Source organism: Camponotus floridanus, unplaced genomic scaffold (genome assembly GCF_003227725.1).
Source record: "Camponotus floridanus strain SB8 unplaced genomic scaffold, Cflo_v7.5 scaffold25, whole genome shotgun sequence".
Taxonomy (NCBI): Eukaryota; Metazoa; Arthropoda; class Insecta; order Hymenoptera; family Formicidae; genus Camponotus; species Camponotus floridanus.
Window position 1 is genome coordinate 1,841,322 of NW_020229381.1, and position 20,184 is coordinate 1,861,505.

At 27.6% G+C, this 20,184-nt stretch overlaps 4 protein-coding genes across 7 annotated transcripts; 2 read left to right on the top strand and 2 right to left on the bottom strand.

The window, feature by feature from the left end:
* Window positions 1-262: 262 nt before the first annotated feature.
* On the top strand, window positions 263-6,834 carry LOC105248742 (peregrin). Of its 2 annotated transcripts, none has more exons than XM_011253696.3 (9): window positions 263-671; window positions 1,097-1,373; window positions 1,728-2,568; window positions 2,694-2,996; window positions 3,227-3,401; window positions 3,552-3,976; window positions 4,052-4,423; window positions 4,998-5,183; window positions 6,656-6,834. In XM_011253696.3, exons 1-8 carry the CDS (start codon window positions 552-554, stop codon window positions 5,176-5,178), a joined length of 2,694 nt encoding a protein of 897 aa, XP_011251998.1. In that variant the 5' UTR covers window positions 263-551; the 3' UTR covers window positions 5,179-5,183; window positions 6,656-6,834. The 2 variants fall into 2 exon arrangements, with proteins under 2 accessions (XP_011251998.1, XP_011251997.1); XM_011253695.3 differs by having other exon boundaries at window positions 264-671; window positions 1,725-2,568.
* LOC105248772 (beta-ureidopropionase) lies at window positions 6,007-9,160 on the bottom strand. 2 transcript variants are annotated; one of them, XM_020026720.2, is made up of 6 exons: window positions 8,736-9,160; window positions 7,937-8,069; window positions 7,524-7,768; window positions 7,056-7,444; window positions 6,614-6,931; window positions 6,007-6,224 (listed from the first exon to the last, which is right to left on the bottom strand). In XM_020026720.2, the coding sequence occupies exons 2-6, from the start codon at window positions 8,023-8,025 to the stop codon at window positions 6,165-6,167; spliced, it is 1,101 nt and encodes a 366-aa protein (XP_019882279.2). In that variant the 5' UTR covers window positions 8,026-8,069; window positions 8,736-9,160; the 3' UTR covers window positions 6,007-6,164. The 2 variants fall into 2 exon arrangements, with proteins under 2 accessions (XP_019882279.2, XP_025264978.1); XM_025409193.1 differs by having other exon boundaries at window positions 7,937-8,097.
* A 184-nt stretch (window positions 9,161-9,344) lies between these two features.
* Window positions 9,345-11,422, top strand: LOC105248743 (vacuolar protein sorting-associated protein 72 homolog). Its single transcript, XM_011253697.3, has 6 exons — window positions 9,345-9,634; window positions 9,734-9,951; window positions 10,025-10,207; window positions 10,424-10,646; window positions 10,763-10,981; window positions 11,151-11,422. Exons 1-6 carry the CDS (start codon window positions 9,501-9,503, stop codon window positions 11,380-11,382), a joined length of 1,209 nt encoding a protein of 402 aa, XP_011251999.1. The 5' UTR covers window positions 9,345-9,500; the 3' UTR covers window positions 11,383-11,422.
* A 2,006-nt stretch (window positions 11,423-13,428) lies between these two features.
* LOC105248745 (ras-related protein Rab-11A) lies at window positions 13,429-19,931 on the bottom strand. Of its 2 annotated transcripts, none has more exons than XM_011253699.3 (5): window positions 19,529-19,931; window positions 17,260-17,455; window positions 16,290-16,564; window positions 15,661-15,820; window positions 13,429-13,719 (listed from the first exon to the last, which is right to left on the bottom strand). In XM_011253699.3, the coding sequence occupies exons 1-4, from the start codon at window positions 19,566-19,568 to the stop codon at window positions 15,684-15,686; spliced, it is 648 nt and encodes a 215-aa protein (XP_011252001.1). In that variant the 5' UTR covers window positions 19,569-19,931; the 3' UTR covers window positions 13,429-13,719; window positions 15,661-15,683. The 2 variants fall into 2 exon arrangements, with proteins under 2 accessions (XP_011252001.1, XP_019882286.1); XM_020026727.2 differs by lacking the exon at window positions 19,529-19,931 and adding an exon at window positions 19,094-19,157.
* Between the last annotated feature and the right edge of the window lie 253 nt (window positions 19,932-20,184).

Genomic DNA, 20,184 nt, shown 5'->3' on the forward strand with positions numbered 1-20,184 from the left:
CGACGATCACGGAGCACATAAATATAGAGAGATGCAAAAGATGTCTAGGAAGGTGCAAATGGCCGCAGCGGACCGCTAAGTAGCAATCGAATCTGATTGGTTTTTGCTTTCAGATCCGACCAATCAGCGTCGAACTACATTGGAAAAATCTAGTAATACTGCCCAACTGTTGAGTCCGCGGAATGCGGCCATTGATTTGTCCAAGTTGCTGATTGGTTGTTGGCTAAGAAATAAAGCTATCGTTTTTTAGCGGTCGTTTTACGATCGCTCGTTCAAACATCGTGCCGTTCGTCAACAATGTGTACCGCGTAACGGACGAGCGATCCGGTAAAGAAAAAGAAGATTGTAATAATAGTATTATTACTTAGCTTTCTCGTTATTCCTCGCGAGAGAAATAGGACTATCCTTGTGATCTGCTGCGATCTACTAGACTCATGATTGCTGCTGATATTTGTATGTAACATAACGCACAAAAAGCAACACAGTAAACCACGTTTGGCAAACAATTGTTTGGCAGGTGATACATGTGTTAGATATACGCTAGAACGAAGATGAATACACCGCAGTCTAATAAGAAAAAAGGCAGGAATAGAATAGGTGTACCTAATGAAAGCGCGAGTCCTACGAACACCGAGACGCTCAGCACTCAAGAAGCAACAAAATTTGTTTTGGTACGAACAGTATTGCTCAGTTATTAATAAAACATGTTTCTGTTTTCTATTAGAATATGCTACTTTTTTTCTTTCAAATTTTCTTCTCGCTACAAATAGTAAAGGTTGAATTACAAGATGATATTAGTTTCAATGTCAAATTGATTTTTAAATTATGTATGCAAATAATAATTTGGGAGACTTTAATGAATCAAATTTATGACAGAATAAATTAATCATTATTTTATAGTAATAAAAATTGTATAACAAATTCTTAGATTATTTTTATACTTATAATTCTATATATATATATATATATATATATATATATATATATATATATATAATTTTTTTTTTTTTTTTTTTTTTTTAATAAAATTTTTAATATATATATTTTAAATAGAATCAGTTATATTGATATGTAATATTTTAACATATATTTAAAGGTAAATCCTATAGGGGAGGATGGAAACAAATCAATTAAGCTGGCAATCTCAGATGCAATCCCTATAATTTCCATGGATTCGAGTATGCTTGATGAAAAAGGTTTAAAAAGTAATGCTGCATTATTGGAAAAGGAAAAAGAAGATAAGAATATTCTTAGCACTTTGCCTGTTGCTACAGTCAAAGAGATAGAAGGTTATGAAGATCAGTTAGGAAAGGCAGAACCACTTCCAAATTCTTACATTAGATTTATGGAACGTAGTGGTGAAGAACTCGATGGTAAATAATATTCTCCAAATTTTGTGATATTACAATAATAGTTCTATAATATTAAAGTATTACTTATAATTATTATGTATAATATATTATTTATCATATCTTAATATCTTTAATCTCTAATTAAATCTTTTAATCTAATTATTATCAAATTTTTTGTATGTACATTATTAATATCAAATTTATAACTTCCAATTAATAAATTATTATAAAATATCAGTAATATTATAATATTACCTCATATTGAAATCTTATAGTATATTAGTTTTAAATTTTTATTTTTTATGTTTATTATAGTCTGTTTTTATTCCAAAATATTTTTATTCCAAAAATAACATTAACATTTTGATATAGGAGAAGTGGAATATGATTTAGATGAGGAAGACACTGCATGGCTTTCTATTGTAAATGAAAGACGACTAGCCTCTGGATTAACACCTGCATTGGAACCTGATATATTTGAACTACTGATGGACAGATTAGAAAAGGAGTCATATTTTCAGCAACAAAGTAATGGCGGAGGTGGCATTGCTGCGGACGAAGATGCCGTCTGTTGTATCTGTATGGATGGAGAATGTCAAAATAGTAATGCCATTTTATTTTGTGATATGTGTAATCTTGCCGTCCATCAAGATTGTTACGGTGTACCGTATATACCTGAAGGACAATGGTTATGTAGAAGATGTCTGCAGAGTCCATCCAGGGCTGTAGACTGTGTTTTATGTCCAAATAGAGGCGGTGCTTTCAAACAGACCGATCGTCCTGCAGCATGGGCACATGTAGTGTGTGCTCTATGGATACCGGAAGTTAGATTCGCTAACACTGTCTTTCTGGAGCCCATCGATAGTATAGAGAGTATTCCACAGGCCCGTTGGAAGCTTACATGCTGTGTATGCAAACGCAGAGGGGCAGGCGCGTGTATTCAATGTCATAAGAGCAACTGCTATGCAGCATTCCATGTAACTTGTGCCCAGCAGGCTGGTCTGTGTATGCGTATGAGAACAGTGCAACCTGCCAATGGTGAACCAATGCTAGTACAAAAAACAGCTTACTGTGAAGCACATACACCTGTCGATTATCAACCTTCTACAAATCCCGTGGACGCGAGGAGAAGAGCGATAGCGAACAAGAAAAGCTCGTCAGCACCTGTTATTTCTATACCTACCATACCACCTGAGAGAATCAGAGAAATAGCTAGGTAATAATAATAATAATCGCATTTTTATTTATGTAGAGGGATGGACATTAGTTAAATAGATTCTATATAGTACAAAGCAATACTTTAATGTATTATCCTCACATGTATTATTTTTTGTCAATCAGTTTAGCTGAAGGAGTACCAAAGAGAAGTCAATTGATACAACGTCTTATTGCTTATTGGACACTGAAGCGACAATATAGAAATGGTGTCCCACTTCTTAGAAGGTTGCAAAGTTCCCATCCACAATCCAGACCGCCACCGCTCGGTGAACACTCCTCTTCGCCGACGCACGATAGTGAATTACGAGAAGAATTATATCGTCAACTTAAATATTGGCAATGCTTACGTCAAGATTTGGAGCGTGCACGATTGTTGTGCGAGTTAGTACGAAAGCGTGAGAAATTAAAGAAAGAATTATTCAAAGTGTGAGTATTCGCGACACAAAGTTGAAATTGCGCTTATTAAATGACAATCAATATTTTTTAATTATATAAAGAAATAAATTATGCAAGTTTATTGATTTGAAAATTTAATCTTTGAATTTCAATAAATTTTAAACTATAGAATAAAAGTAAAAATTTTAAATTATACTTTTCATTGGCATTTACATTATAAAAAAATTATATATATATCATATTCAAAAAAATGATTGCAGAAAAGAAAAATGTTTATGGTTTGAATTGCGACCATTGGAAAGTGTTTTACGTACATTATTAGAAGCCATAAAAGCGAAAGATGTAAACGATGTATTTGGACAACCAGTCAATACCAAAGAAGTTCCAGATTATCTCGAAATAGTATCGCATCCTATGGATCTCTCTACTATGCAGGCAATTATTAGAATTATTTTATGTACATTTATAGTTACATTTATATAGTTATACTTACATAGATATACATAGATATTCTAAAATACAAATCTATCAAAATCTATTAAAAATATAAGCCATAATTATATCAATCATATTCTTTTGTTACAGGCAAAATTAGAAAAACAAGAATATGATTCTATTACCGCTTTTGAAACTGACTTTAATTTGATGGTCAACAATTGTTTGGCATATAATCGTAAAGATACTATGTTTTATCGGGCAGGAGTGAAAATGAAAGAGCAAGGCGGAGCCTTGATAGATCAAGCTCGCAAAGACTATCCTGAACTTGATCCTGTTATTGAACCTGAACAAGTTGGTTCTAAATCTAGAAAAAGAGAACGATCTAATCGTAGTAGTACTCGCTTGGAAACAGAATCGCAATCTAATGAGAAAGAGATTGGTGGAGGTGGTGTAAATAGGAGAACAGCAGTATTGTTTACGCGTAAAGCTAGAGCACGTAATGCTAAAAGCGGGCAAATGTTTCTTTCAGAAGATGACAAAAAGAAACAAAGTGATAGTTTTAAAGTATATAGGTATGTAAGTAATAAGTATATAATAATAGATATGTAAAAATTTTTTTTTGTAACTCGATTAATTAATATTTCTAGGAGTGGAACAATGGATAGTGATATAGGTGAAGGGGAAAGCCAATCATCAAGTTGCAGTAGTTGTCCCACAAGTAGGTCTACTACTCCTGATCCGGAAGAGGAGAAGCAACGACAAGAAATTGCTGATACAAAGAAAGAAAACGAGAGCAAGCAAATAAATACTAGTACTGGCTTAGAAGCTTTGCAACTCGTATGGGCTAAATGTCGCGGATATCCTTGGTATCCAGCTCTGATTATTGATCCTAATACACCCCGGGGTACTATACATAAAGGAGTTCCAATTCCTGCACCGCCTGATGATGTTTTGGCGCTTGCTGACAATTACAAAGAACCAGTCTTTCTTGTACTATTTTTTGACACAAAACGCACATGGTAAAATTCTTAATTTTTAATACAAGAACATGCTATGAATGTTTGATAATAGATTGCATTTAGCATACATTCTTAATAAAAATATCGAGATATAAGTAGTTTCTTGCAATTAAATAATTAAATAGAAAATAATTTTGTCGAATTATGCATCAAAAATATAAATAGACAAAAAACTTTACAATTTTAGAGAAACTTTAATAAAAATCTTGAATTGATACAATATATTAACTAATTAAATATCAAGAAATCAAATTATAAAAACGTAAAAATTAAGAAAGAATAGAAAGAGATATCCAATTAAATTTTAAAAGCAATTATTTCAATCAAAAAATATTTATCAATTTATTTATTTTTATTAAATGTATTTATTATCAAAGATTCTAAATTTGGTACAATAAAATTATTAATTACATGAAGAAATAATCTTCAAAAATATAAATTTAATTCATATGATTATGCAAAATTTTCCGCATTTCATAAAAACATATATTTTAGTAAAAATAGTAAAAATATTCGATTTAACAATGCCAAATTTAATATTAAATATTCGATTTAATAATACCAAATTTTTCAGGCAATGGCTGCCAGGCGAAAAATTAGAAAAACTCGGAGTATCACAGGAAGTAGATGAAGCAAAGTTAATTGAATCACGTAAACCTGCAGATAGAAAAGCTGTAAAGAAAGCTTATCAAGAAGCTTTACATTATCGCAAACAAACACATACTGCTGTGTTGGATAATATTTCAAATGTATAAATCTTGTAAGTACAATATACAATATAGTAAAATACAATAGAATACAATACAATTAGAATATATTGTTATATATATTTTAAAAAATATCGTAATTTAAATATATACATATTAAATATATTTAATATATCTTCATAATCATCATTTTATACATCAATTTTCGTAGAGAAATATGCAAGATTTTTAAAAAACAATGTATATGTATATGTGTGTATATATATATATATATATATATATATATATATATATATATATATATATATATATATGATACTTACACTTGACATTTACATTTTTACATTTTTATAAAGAAACATATACAAGATTTCTAAAAAATAATATATACAATATAAAAAATTTACAGAATTTATATAAAAGACACTATATATGTTATATATGTTATATTGATTATTATATATATTGACTTTATGAAATAGAAACATATTCTTTTTAAGGACAAACGCTAAATATTAAAACTATATAAAACATTATTTTTTATATATAAATTTTCATATATTAAACATTTTTATATAAAGTAATATATTGGATAATTTACGAAATTTATTTAACTGGATATCAAAGTAAAATATTTTTATGAAATATATTTCTATTGTTTCTGGCAATTGAGTTTTTATTATGTATAACTTTTTTCAAAATTTATAATTTATAATGTATACGATTTATATATATATATATATATATATATATATATATATATATATATATATACATATACAATCTGTCAAAACTATTTTATGTCATAATTATTATATGTCATAATTAATTTATATAGTGTAAATATCATTGATATTGTAGAAAAATATATAACTTTATAAATTGAAAGTATTCAATATGTTAGTAGATAAGTTTATAGCCTTTGATAAAAGTGTTGGATCTTTATAATGTAAAATTCAATTAAATCATGAAATTATCATAACAAATTTCATGAAATTAGAGATAATGTAAATATTCTGTAAATACCCCAAGTCTTATTCCTGCATCGTGAATTCAGCAAGTTTTTTTGCATACATATCCAGTCGTTGAGTCATCTGAAATTAATTTAAAATGTATGTATATTTTTTTATTTATATATCATAATTTTATGAAAAAAAGAAATATATAAAGAATATATAATAAAGAATATATAAATAAAGAATATATATAAATTTCATAAAATATTTTGAACAATTTCTTATTTCACATAATATTTATATTCAACCAAATTAAAAATTGATATTTTTTATTATACTAAATTAATTGATTCGTTACGTATATGTATGTAATAGAAATAATAAACACTATAATACTAAATTATATAGAAAATAAATTATAGAAGTTATATTAATGCCTGATACATTTAAAGTTTATCAATTCAATAAACTTTTGTACTTTATCCTGCATATACAATCACACATTAATAATTTTATAAAATACTCACTCTAAATCCCCATATATCTTTCGTTTGTCGACATAAATTTAGGTCTAGTTCTCCAATCAAAAGTCCGTCTTTGTGCCGACTTAAACCTGGAGTTCGTGTGCCATCAGGAGCAGTAATATAACTGGAGCCATAGAAATTTCCAAAATCTTTATGTGCTGGTTTCCCATCACCAGATGTAAATTCATGTTCGAAAGTCTCGATACCCACGCGATTGATAGCGCAAGTATAGTAACTATTCGCTATAGCGGCGCATCTTGCTTCAATTGGCCACAAATGTTCAGATAAACCTTGAGTGGTTGCCGATGGATTAAAAACGATCTAAAAATAAATATAGAATGATTATTTATTCTAGATATTTGAATATTGTAAAATTTGATAAATTGTAAATAGGTATGAATAGTTGTGATTTTCATTAATAAAACCTATAAATTGTGATTCTTACTTCTGCCCCATTCAAACCAAACATCAACCAATTTAATGGATGATGACGTCCGTAACATATATTAATCGCAATACGTCCATAAGGTGTATCAAAAACAGGATGTCCTGTATTGCCTTCCATATAATAAGTAGACTCGTTAAAATCCCCGATACGAGGAATATGATTCTTTCTATGTTTTCCAAGGACTTTACCGTCCTTGTTAATCACGACGCAGGTATTCCAAATAGTATCGCCATCGGCAGAATCTCTTTCCAAAATCGGCGATATTATTACCATGTTGTATTCTTTAGCGAATTTAGATAGAAATATGGTCGTAGGACCAGTCTCGGCTGCCTCCGCAAATTCGCACCACGGATACTTTTCTCTTGTACAAAAAGCAAATGGCATATCTGCAATAATGTCATAGATTGATTATTATGTAAATTATAAAATTTATGATACTAATATAAAATTATAGCTCTCACATACTCCATGCTTCTTGAAAACATAAAATTTGAACGTTGTATTGAGCTGCTCTTGCAATATATGATCCAATTTTCTTATATATCGCATCTCGTTGGTTTAAAATGGGCTGTGTTGTTGGTAATACAATTTTATGTTGTATCAATCCGACACGAACTAGACGTGGGGGACGAAGCTCTTCTATAATCTCACTATTCATTCTCCATCCTTGTATTTCAAATTCCTCATCTTCCCATTTATCACATAATGGCCTAATAACAATATTTGCCATAAATTTATTGCTTTAATTTATGCAATACTTAATGATAATGAAAAAACTATGCTGTGCATAATATAAATTTTTCTTTTTTTTAAATTAAGATTATATATATAATTTTTAATTATATTTTTATACTTTTATAAAATATAAAAATTCTTACAATAATGTACGCCCATACAAAATCCGTTTTACTTCATTTAATTCCTTCTCTGGTATATATTTCTCTAAAGTTTCTTCTACAGTTGCCATGTTTGGAGCAGTCACTTTGTTATCAACTTATTTGACTTAGTCACCTTCAAAGTTTTATAAGATAACAATCTGCTGTATTTGTAAAAGTAAGATATATAATATTGATAAGAAAGAATGAACAGTACAAGAGATAAATATCTCTGAGGAGCATTATAAAGGTAATTTAAAAATTCTGAAATTGTATTAACTCTAAAATTAATTTTAAAATTTTATTAAAATTGTATTATTGTTACATACTGATTGAATGTGCAAATTGTTTAAATCATTGTTAATTTTAATTATATCATTGTAGTAAAAAAAATAAACTTATTAATTACATCAGATATATGTTGAAATATAAATCAAAATAAGTTATATACTGCACATATATAATTAATATGTCCATACATAGCTATCAGATATTATGTTATATTACAGAATATTTAAATCTAATATTTATATATGTACAAATTTCTGTTTTTATTATCCATAAATAGTAAATACATATATTTAAAATGATGTGAATATATATTATAAATATATATTTGATATATAGATATATGTATATGCAAACTTGATGTTTCATATATATATAATAGCACATTTATTAATTATAATTTCAACAATTAAAATTAGATATTAATGTGAGAACATTGAAAATTTTTATTGCAAAAATATAGAAAAAAATAATAGATTACATGTAAATTACGTATAATATATAATTTACTTACATATATATATATAATATATATGTAAATTGTACAGTGCCACAACCAGTGCCACACTCTTTTTGCACTTATTTCAAACAACTTATAACCCTATCAAGTCTAGCGCTTTAATTAATTCAGAATCAAATCTTATCTACGTATTGTGTACTAAAAAAAAATTCAGTTTGGATTGTTATCAGGTCATGATTGCGTTCGAAAATCTATTCGCCGAGTGAAGAGACTGACTAATCAGAATAAAGAAATCTTTTGTCGCTCCTTTTGGTTGGCCAACCAAACTGTCATCCTATTCCGATGAGTAGATTTTCGAACACATGACAATTCTTAGATAAAAGATGACGCAAAATAAGAAAAATGTATGATGCATTTTAACCGAAGAATATAAGCTATCAATATACGAAATATTATTAGTGATACTTTTTCGACGTATAATACAATTTGTTTGAATACAATATATAATTTGCTTTACTTTATATGTAAATGTATAATTCACTGAAAGACTAAAAACAAGAATGATCCTACACAATATTCTAACCTAATTTGTATATTTTTATATGAATATAAATAATTTCTTCAAGTAGAAAAGAAGCGTATAAAAAATATTTTCATGCTTGACAAGTGTTTAAGTGAAATTTTTTACCAACAATAGCGTTATATGTGTGTGATATAATATTTATAATATATTTTGTGCATGTTACTCAAATTCTAAACTCAAGTCGAATACAGAATACATATTATATCAAAAGTTATAAGTTAAAAAGTTTTATAATCATGGCTGCAACAAGACAAAAACGTGCAAATGCTGGCAATAAAATGGCAAGATTATTAAATGAGGAAGAAGAAGATGATTTCTATAAAACTACATATGGTGGTTTTGATGAAGTGGAACAAGATAACGATTACATGTATGTGATTATTTTTATAACATGTATGATATATAAAATTTATAATATATATATATATATATATATATATATATATATATATGAACATTTAAATTTTAGGGAAGAAGATGAGGCAGAAGATGAGGTAGATTCAGATTTTAGTATCGATGAGAATGATGAACCAGTTTCCGATACTGAGCAAGAAGGGCCAAAAAAGAAACGTAGATTAGTAACAAAAGCTTATAAAGAGCCTAAACCTATATTAAATACTCAATCAGCACCCAAAGAAAAGAGGATTAAACAACCAAAGCAAGATAAAACTTTAATAGACAGCATAGGTAATAAAAATATTTTAGCATAAATATTTCTTCTCAGAACTCTACAGAACTTTCAACATATTATTTCATATAGAAAGAAAATCAATACGCCGTTCTACCGCGGCGAAATCAGCAGCTACGCAAAAACGCTTGCGTGAAAGAAATCAAGATCAAAGAAGAAAGATAAAAGTTACAAGACATAATACATGGAAACCAACTCAGGAAGAATTATTAGAAGAAGCTTTACAAACAGAAGAAATTAACATGAAATCGTTAGGTATATGTAATAAAGTACAAATGTCCTTAAACATCTTGTCTGAATAAAATTAGAACCAAATTAAATGAAAGATTGCAAATAATTAACAAAAATAGATTACAAAATATATTGCTTTCTGAAAAGTTAATGAAGGGAAAGAAAATATCACATTAAGAATGTTTTTGAGAAAAAATTATATATAATGTTATTTTAAATATTGTATTCTATATATTGTAGAAAAGTATCAAAAATTAGAAAGTGAGAAAAAGACTACTAGATCTGTGAGAAAGACACATGTTGGAACAATGATTAGGTATCAATCGCTATCTATGCCAGTCATGGTGTTATCTGAGTCATATGTAAATGAGGAGGAAAAAATTAATGTTGAATGTGATGATGAGAAGAATATAGATACAGCCTCTAACAATGTAGGTTCTGATAATTGCCTAAAAGAAGAAAGGTATATACATATATATTTTATAATAATAAAATATAAGAATATGCATAAAAAAGAGATAAAAATTCAACTATTCTTTTTCTTAATTAAAATTTCTAATTAAATCTTATATTTTTCAGTAAGACAGAATCAAAAACAGATGGAAAAGATAATAAGGAGGAATTTATAGATATAACTCCACCAACTTCCACTAGAGAAAAAGATATTGATGCTAAAGAAACTGGAACGTTTTATGAACGTACGTTTATTACTTTTGAAAATGAACAGTCATATTTAGACTTGTTTAAGAAATCTATACAACAGAGACCTCCATTGAAACCTCTTTGTGCAATCACACGGTAAAAAAATATTTAAAATTATCTTCATATTTAAGGTTATATATTCTTACATTTTCTTATTTATAAATAAACTCAAATAAAAATCTTATTTAAAATAATTTCAAATAAAAATTATATCAAGATTAATTTCGTATTTTGAATAATTAAAAATTTTTTGTCTGATATGTAGATTACCTGCTAAATATTTGGATCCTATGACACAATTACCATACAAAAATGTACAGACCTTTCGACTACTTCGAGAAGCATATTATCAACAGTTAGAAGCTCGAAATGATCTTAATGATGCTTCTCAAAGTCCAGAATTATTACGATGGATAGAATGGCGACAGAAGAATCATGCTAATTCACAGAAAAATACTATTCGCTTAGAACCAGCATCTTTATCTGCACCTTTATAGTCTTTCTTGTTTAAGTAAGTAATAGTTTAAAATAATAGAGCCTGCTTTTTTATTGTATTCTTAATATAATGTAAATTTAAATATTTTTATTATATATTTATAATAAAAAAATTATTTTTAATATTTGTGGGTAATCCACATTAGTAAGTTTTGTATCTTTTGTTAATATATACCTTACAAAATAATATAAATCATTAAAATATTTATTTTACATGCTTTTTTGTATATTTTTATAATATCTATTTAAAAATATACAATTAGCAATAGCAGCTTTTTTTCTTTTTTCTTTCTCTTCCATCTTTTGAGAAATACAAATAAAAGTAGTTTGTATACATATATATATATATATATATATATATATAATATATATATATATATATATATATATAATGATTTTGATAACTTCTTATACATTATGATTAAATAATTTTATATAATTAATAGTATCATAAAGTGTGTAAAATATTACATTATCCAATAATAAGTTATATTTTAGAAGTTTTTTTTACCTACTGCAATTTGCTTTTATAAGAATTCAGCTTTGTAAAATATAGATTATTGAATCATTGTATACTATATACATATATTTTATTTTTTTGTAAGAAGCAGTAATTAATTCATGTAAATATATATTATCACGATAATAAAAATAATAATTACACAATTTATAAGCATTTGTGGATACACACATTACAAACATTTGTCTTAAAAGCAAATTTGATATTTTATTAATAAAATAACGAAATACACAAGGCATTATTAATAATAATCTATATATTATTGTAGATATAATATCCCTTCTGTGTGTATTTAACTGAGAATGAAACAATCTTATAAATCTTAAATCATTTTTCAACTGTATAAATTTATTCTACTTAGTGTATAAAGGAGAAATTTGCTCTCCCTAAGTATTCTGTAGTTTGTATAGCCTAAGGATACAGAATAAATCAAAAGATATCTGTAGAAAACTATGGTCACTTTGACATTGCTTATACACATTACAGTTCTGAGTTATAGTCCATAATAAAGTAATAAGCCCGCTATATATTAAATAGTAATTATACTTGTGATTATCTTATTATTTTTAAGATTGCTTTGAGAAATATTATTTCTCATTTCTTACAATGGATATATATATATATATATATATATATATATATATATATATATACACATACACATATATATATAATTCATGGTAATAATATAAATTATACGTACTATAAATCAAATTAACGCACGCACAATACTATAATTATTTTTTATTAATCTTGTTTTTTCTTAATAATCTTTCTAAAGATTATCATTATATAAGTGATAAATTTTTTTGAAAATTATCGATATCTTTTACATAATCCATCGAGAAGTAGATATCTTGATTTATTAACACTTTTACTCACTCTCTTTATTTTATTTCGGATACAATAAAAGCTCGTGTGTGAGACAATAACATATTACAATATAGCCACACAGAAAGCAATATTTTAAGATTTTGAAAAATGCCTACTATACAATTTCGTTTAATCGCATTCTCTTAGTTTTATCCGATAACAAGTCTGGAATGAAAAGCTTCGTGTAAAAATAAAATAATCCCGAAGCATATAGTGCCCAAAAAGCTTATACAGCTAGTATACCATTATTTACGAAGAGCCGAGAGTGAGCAACGAGAAAGGATAATTTGTTTTCATTTCTTGCTTTTTTATCATCACGCCGTGTAAGACTGTTGTTTATATATAATATTTGTTTCTTCTATGCAGTGCATGTGTGATAAAGTACTTATTCATGATGCTTCTTTGCATATACGATCATAAACTGTTCACATACTCACAATCATACTACGCGTTAAGAAGAATCTTTATATATATATATATATATATATATATATACACATATATATATATATATATATATATATATATATATACATATATATATATCTATATATATATATGTATTACAAAGAAGCAGTAATACAACATTTATTTATTATAACATAATTTATGTCGTGACAGATAGAGAGACAGACAAAGAGAGAGAGAGAGAGAGTAAAGATGATTTTTTTGCGAACAAAGACTGGTACATTTGTATTCGCGCTTATAGCATTATACAATTTTTTTCACGTTTATCCTTACTTGATTATTTTCACAAATATGTAATGCATACTCTCATATGAATTGATTGGATGTCCTCTCTCTCGCAAGGATGGTAGAATGAAACCTCCTCTAGCATGTAAGATTACATGCTTGCGCACGTAATCTCAACTCTTGTTCTGTTATGCACCTGTTATATCTACCATCAGCTAGTACCTCCACTTTTCTCTCCTCCATATGACTGCTTCTGTAAAATAAAATCAAATACTCCTTTATAGAATAGCACTTAAACCCTAAATAGTAAATGTATTTAAGATCAGTGGAATGTTTAATAAATGACAATTATTAATTGTTTCACATGGTGTTCACTTATTCTATATTTGTTTATAATAAAGATCTATAATAAAGATTTATAATAAAGATGACATTATAAATAAAATTACAAGGTAAATTTATCAGAAATATATAATTATCTAATACATATAAATAGTACTTTATGTGTTACTATTGGCTTTAATGCTTAACATATCTTTTTCGTGTTGCTTTCTTTGAATATACTTTAGATATATAAGTGTGTTAATGTACTTTATTCAAATACAAATAATTCATACGAAAAAATGTATGTATTACATCAATAAAAAATTATAAACTCAAAAGATTTAGAAAATAGTTTAACAAAAATAAATAAGCTTACAATATAACCAGTCTTACATGAGCATAGCATAGCTTTAAAATCCAATTATTGAAGAAATTTTAAATAAAAAAACTTTATAGATTATAATAATAATTAAACATTTAATATATATATGTGTTCAATATTAAATCTTATTATAAATTTTCTTTTTCACTTCACAATTTCTAAACAAATTACAAAAGAGAATTAAAATTATTTTGTGTCAACCATCAAGTACAATGATTTCTAAAATTAGTAAAACAGGAGGAAAATGTTAATAAGTGTAAGAGCGAAAGGAAATGTTATATATTCATCTATACATCAAATATACATCGTATTGTGTATGTGTGTGTGTGTGCATGTGTGTATACACACATCGATATATTAAAATATTATGATTATAATAAAGAAATATAAAAAATTAAAAATAAAAAAATTAAATTAATTTAACTAATATACTATATTTCGATATTTTCTAATTTCAGATATTTTAAAATTTATATATATGCATAAATACATACATATATGTGTGTGTGTGTGTGTGTGTGTGTGTATGAGAACAATTTATATTTAAAATTTATATTGGTGGACTGTATTTTTTATTCTAGATGATTTGCAACGCACCTCAGTGTAATACATATTTATTATTGGACATAAATATTATTTCTATTTTTACTGCTTTGCTAAAAAATTTTGTTACATAGCACTTGATCTAATCATACATGATATTCAAAAACCATTGGATGTTTCCTTTTCATCAAAGATTTAATCAATTCGAAGTCGATTTTTTCTTGATGAAAAAAAATTATTTATCACAGTATTTTAATTTTCAATATTATGTATACTTTTTACAATATTCATACTGAGTCTTTTAAAAGGTACTTAATATTAATTATAAAATATGATTTTTTTATCACTCATTTGGTTTCTTGAACTTTAATTTATGACAAGTCTTCTACTGTAAATTTCTAATTAGTCAAAAATTATTACCTCAATATATTTTTGTTGTAAAAATATCAATTTCAAATAGTTAAGGAATATGAATAAAACAAGTCGTCCAACGGTTTTGAAATACCTTGTATAAATTACATAATATATTCTCTGCAATAAATAATTTTTAATATTTTAATTATCTTCTTATTAAAAAATTAAACGTGTAAGATTTTATAATATACATATATGATAGAAATAGATAAAAATTTCAATATTTTGTTATTAAAATATTGACTTAGCAAGTATATAGAATACAAATTATATAATGAAATAAAAAGAACATGATAGAAATATCTTTAGCAATGTTTAATTTTGATATATGTTAAAATTAATTCAATTTACAATCAAGTTAACACGTACAATAAGCTAACCACAGTGTTTCCTTATAGTAAATCTATCCTATCATACAAAATAATCATTCCAAAAACTGTTTGCATCATAAACGAAATTTTTTTTCGTTAAAAATTAGATATTATTCAACTGTACTTCCGTGATATTTATACCGTATTTGCGTGTACACACATTTTAATAAGCAACAAGATGAGTCACTGGCAGCACTGCTTACGCATTCCCTCAGCATTCATCGTTGGTTTGACTTCAATTTGTTCTACATTGTGTGGCCGGATTGTATCACCTTCAGGTGGATCTCGTATCTGTTTTTGCGATACGATTCTGTATATTTCTGCAAAAACAAAGAATTGTATTAAATAAAGTTACAAAATACATTCGCGTGTAATTTAAAACCTAATATATATTATAAATATTTCATATGTGTTCAAAATAAATATTTTATAATATTTCAGGTAGAAACAGAATTTTTAATAATTTTAACATAAGGTATATAGGTATATAGGTATAACATAAGGTATATCTGTACTAGATATTTTAAAAAACAAATATATCTATATATACTTGTAATAATTTTATAATTATATATTAATCAATTGTATATATATATATATATATATATATATATATCCATGTAAATATAATTAGTACATGTGTGTACATACATACACTTCATGATATATAATATCATTATTTAAATTCTATTCAATAATCAATTCAATGTATGCTACTTTTATATTCATATTTGCTTATCACGAATAAAATCCTAAAATCTTTCATTATCGTGTTATTCTAAAAATTACCTGTTAATATATTTTGAAATGCTGTTTCAACGTTAGTAGAATCTAAAGCAGATGTTTCAATGAAAGACAAGCCATTTCTTTCGGCAAACGCCTTAGCCTCGTCAGTTGGAACAGCACGCAAATGCCTTAAATCTGACTTATTTCCCACTAACATGATCACAATATTCTGATCAGCGTGGTCCCGTAATTCTCGTAACCATCTTTCTACATTTTCATACGTCAGGTGTTTCGCAATATCGTACACAAGTAGTGCACCGACTGCTCCGCGATAATATCTAATAATTCGAAAGAGATTATTAATATTCATATCAAAATGATAACGAATATCGAGCTAATTGTATATGAAATAAAATATCTATTTTCAGCTGTATTATTTTCTTACTTTTTCATACTTTTCTAAATAGGCGATATTTTAGACCAATGGATGAAAAATTGCCTAATTTCAGAGTTCTTTAATATATATTATTGTGAATGCAAACAATTTTGGCAAATTAAGTTTCTCTTAATAATATAAACATGTATTTAATTTCAACTTATAATTATGAGTTTAATAAGTACAAATTTTACTGTTAAAACTTTAATTAAAAAAATATATTTAAAAATGCTCAAATATAACAATAACTTAAATTCATTGTTATAAGAAAGTCAATTCTAATAATATTTTATTATTTGATTTAAAAAATGTTTCCTTTTGCAGTCTATCGATATCTTTATTAATATGTAAAAGAATGATGGCTTGTACAATATTATAAGTCATTAAATTATAATATTATTAAATATTAAAATATGTGATTATTTTACATATTGCTGTCTTTATATTTTTATTAATATATAAAAGAATGATGACTTGCACAATATCACAAGTCATTATATTATAATATATTATGATATTAAAATATTTGATTGTATGACATATTGTTGTCTTTATATTTTTTTGAATGTGACACAGAGAATGGAAATTTAAACTTACGCAGAAGTGATCGCACGATAACGCTCTTGTCCAGCTGTATCCCAAATTTGAGCTTTAATAGTTTTACCGTCTACTTGTATACTACGCGTTGCAAATTCGACTCCGATAGTAGACTTTGATTCCAAGTTGAACTCATTTCTCGTAAATCGGGATAAAAGGTTACTTTTCCCTACTCCAGAATCTCCAATAAGAACAACTGAAAGTACAGAGAGAATTGATTAAACAATTCAAATTTAATATGTTAATTTTTATTGTGATAATTGTTTTATTATAATCACTAGATAGTAAATTATTTTTTCACTTTGTATATCAATTTATACATCAAGAGAAAAAATTATTCCTTATTCTTATAAAAAAGCATCATATATAGTTGCTATCATTATGATAATTATCTGGATAAAGATAATAATAATTCGAAATTTTAGAGTATTATATATTATCAGGGGAAGAAATATATAATCAAAATTAAATATATTATACTACAAAACAGAAAAAGTTTTATTTTATTATTTAAACAAAATAAGAAATTGTCATTTAATTTCATTATATGAAAGTTATATATAAAACACTTAAATATTATTATTAAAAAATTCTGTAAGATTATTAAGTTTAAGATTATTAAGATTATAATGAAAATTAGCATTCAATTTTTTATATGATAGGTGCAAAAATTAAATAACTTTACAAGTAATAATTTGATAAATATGCAGGACGATACTTCTTATCTTTATAAAGCTGAAAAAGTTTCTGAAGTCATGAATCAATGAATCAGTGTTTTATCATGATTATATTAGTGCATATGTGTGTGTATATATTCTTTTTATATTACCATTTGGACATCTGTAAAAAAATAAAGCAAACAAACAGAGACATCATTAAGTCTTGTTATTTCACACATGTTCCAAAGAATGTCAAAACTTAAATATTTTATATAATACACCCAATAAATATAATGTATTGTGTGTGTGTGCGTATGTGTATGCGCATGCATGTACATGTGTAAAGTCAATATATCCTATTGTGTAATTTCTGAGTAACATAAACAATATAGATTATGTATTTGTATGTGAAATTATAATAATAATAATAGTAGTAATATTTTAATAGTAATAATGGTAATATTTTAATTCTTGCTTAGAAAGAAATTCAGAATAGAGTTTTATGTCACTTTTATTTTTAAATTTCAGCTATATAAAAATCAATTATATACAATATTATATATATCAAAAATATATATAATTTATAAATCAAATTTTATATCAAATATATATATGTATAAAAATACTAATAAATAATAATACTAATAAATAATAATACTAATAAATAACCAAAAGGAGTAACATAATTTATATACATGATATAACTGTGTATTTTCAGATCACGACAATGACAGATCTAAATGTACATGATCACATTATATCTTTATCAAGTCAAGGGTCAAGATTGACAGAGTGAGTGAGTGAGTGAGTGAGTGAGTGAGAGAGAAAGAAAGGAATGTAATAAAAGTATCCTATGGAATAATAATGCTGAATAATCGAATCAGAATGTATATCTTCAAAACAAAAAGAAAAAGAATAATTTACGTTGCTAATTTACGTCAACTACGAAAAATTAACAGCAAAAGATTAAAAAAATAAATCCAACTGATAAAAACTGATAATATAATAGCATTTAGAATAATTTTCATTATCTTTTTCTCTCTCTTCCGTGACTTCCGAAAATGCAGGACTTTGCGAAATGACAAGGTTGAAAAAAATTCATATGTATCGTACGGGGGGGGGGGGACACATGCACGCACTCACTCTCAAATATACATATATACGTACACACGTACTAGCAAATATCGCGGACACGCAATCATGCATCGTCTATATTCGATACACACATGTATAACGCGCGCACTCGCCCAATTACATACGTAATGCATAAATCGGGAGATCCGCGGGCGTTTTACAGAAGAATAAAAAAATCGAGTCAGGGGAGGGCATCTCGAGAAGAGATGTTGGCGAACGCGGTGAATCGTCGACGGGGAAGTCGCCTCGTTGACGCCGCGATGCGAGATATCGCGGGAGGAGTAGCCTCTCCGCGCGACGATGGGTCATCGGCTCTGATGTCATCGTAACGACGGGCCATCGTTTACGTCCGTGCGAAATGACGTACGACATACGAGCACTACCGCGACGGAAATGGGGGACCGATGGGTCGGGAAAGCATTCTCTCGAATGTATACATCGAGACAGCGAGGAAGGAAGGCGCCGAGAAGATTTACCTTTAAATAAATAATCGTACTCGTCGTCCCGAGTGCCCATCTCGATCGTAGCAAGCAACAAGCACCTTTCAACAAGCCGACGTCGGATACCCCTAGGGTTGTCGGAACCGTACTACTGCGCGATGTGTATGGCTTATATACAAAGAGACAGGAGGCCACACAGGAGCCGCCGATTGGCTCCCGTACGTCGTTCTTGTGTCAGCTGTCGCGGCACGCGACCACGGGCGAATGTCGCCGTCGCGCAAAACGATACGAGACAAAAATAGAGGCGACCCAAGGGCGGTGCGCGGACGTGAGCAAACGAACGCAACGGCGATACAATTATTTTCGTTCTTTCAATTCAACTGTACAATATGGCCTCCTTTCTACGCCCCTCCAAAGCCGATACGAAGCATGCATGCGCAATCCGCGGACTGTCACGCACGCGCCGCCCAACGCGACCTCTCTCGCTTGTCATCAATTGTGTGTAATTACTTGAGGCGCACTTCAAAGTATTCGATGGACCAATCGGAACGGAGAATCTTGCGCTCGAAGCGTTCCATTGGACTCGTGAAAGTTTCGATTCGTTTCACTAGAAGGAAAGGAGCGAAGATTTCTTCACTCTGATTGGACATTGAACGCTTCGAAACTTTCGTTGCATTAAATGCATCACTTAA

Coding starts and splice junctions, on each gene's coding strand:
- LOC105248742 (XM_011253695.3), top strand. CDS start 552: ATGAATACACCGCAGTCTAATAAGAAAAAAGGCAGGAATAGAATAGGT. Junction 2,569..2,693: donor AGAATCAGAGAAATAGCTAG/GTAATAATAATA, acceptor TTTGTCAATCAG/TTTAGCTGAAGGAGTACCAA. Junction 3,402..3,551: donor TGGATCTCTCTACTATGCAG/GCAATTATTAGA, acceptor CTTTTGTTACAG/GCAAAATTAGAAAAACAAGA.
- LOC105248772 (XM_020026720.2), bottom strand. CDS start 8,025: ATGGCAACTGTAGAAGAAACTTTAGAGAAATATATACCAGAGAAGGAA. Junction 7,445..7,523: donor ATGTTTTCAAGAAGCATGGA/GTATGTGAGAGC, acceptor ACATTATTGCAG/ATATGCCATTTGCTTTTTGT. Junction 6,932..7,055: donor TTGGTTTGAATGGGGCAGAA/GTAAGAATCACA, acceptor ATTTATTTTTAG/ATCGTTTTTAATCCATCGGC.
- LOC105248743 (XM_011253697.3), top strand. CDS start 9,501: ATGGCTGCAACAAGACAAAAACGTGCAAATGCTGGCAATAAAATGGCA. Junction 9,635..9,733: donor GAACAAGATAACGATTACAT/GTATGTGATTAT, acceptor TTTAAATTTTAG/GGAAGAAGATGAGGCAGAAG. Junction 10,982..11,150: donor CCTCTTTGTGCAATCACACG/GTAAAAAAATAT, acceptor TCTGATATGTAG/ATTACCTGCTAAATATTTGG.
- LOC105248745 (XM_011253699.3), bottom strand. CDS start 19,568: ATGGGCACTCGGGACGACGAGTACGATTATTTATTTAAAG. Junction 17,456..19,528: donor GTACGATTATTTATTTAAAG/GTAAATCTTCTC, acceptor CTGTACTTTCAG/TTGTTCTTATTGGAGATTCT. Junction 15,821..16,289: donor ATTTCAAAATATATTAACAG/GTAATTTTTAGA, acceptor TTGTTTTTGCAG/AAATATACAGAATCGTATCG.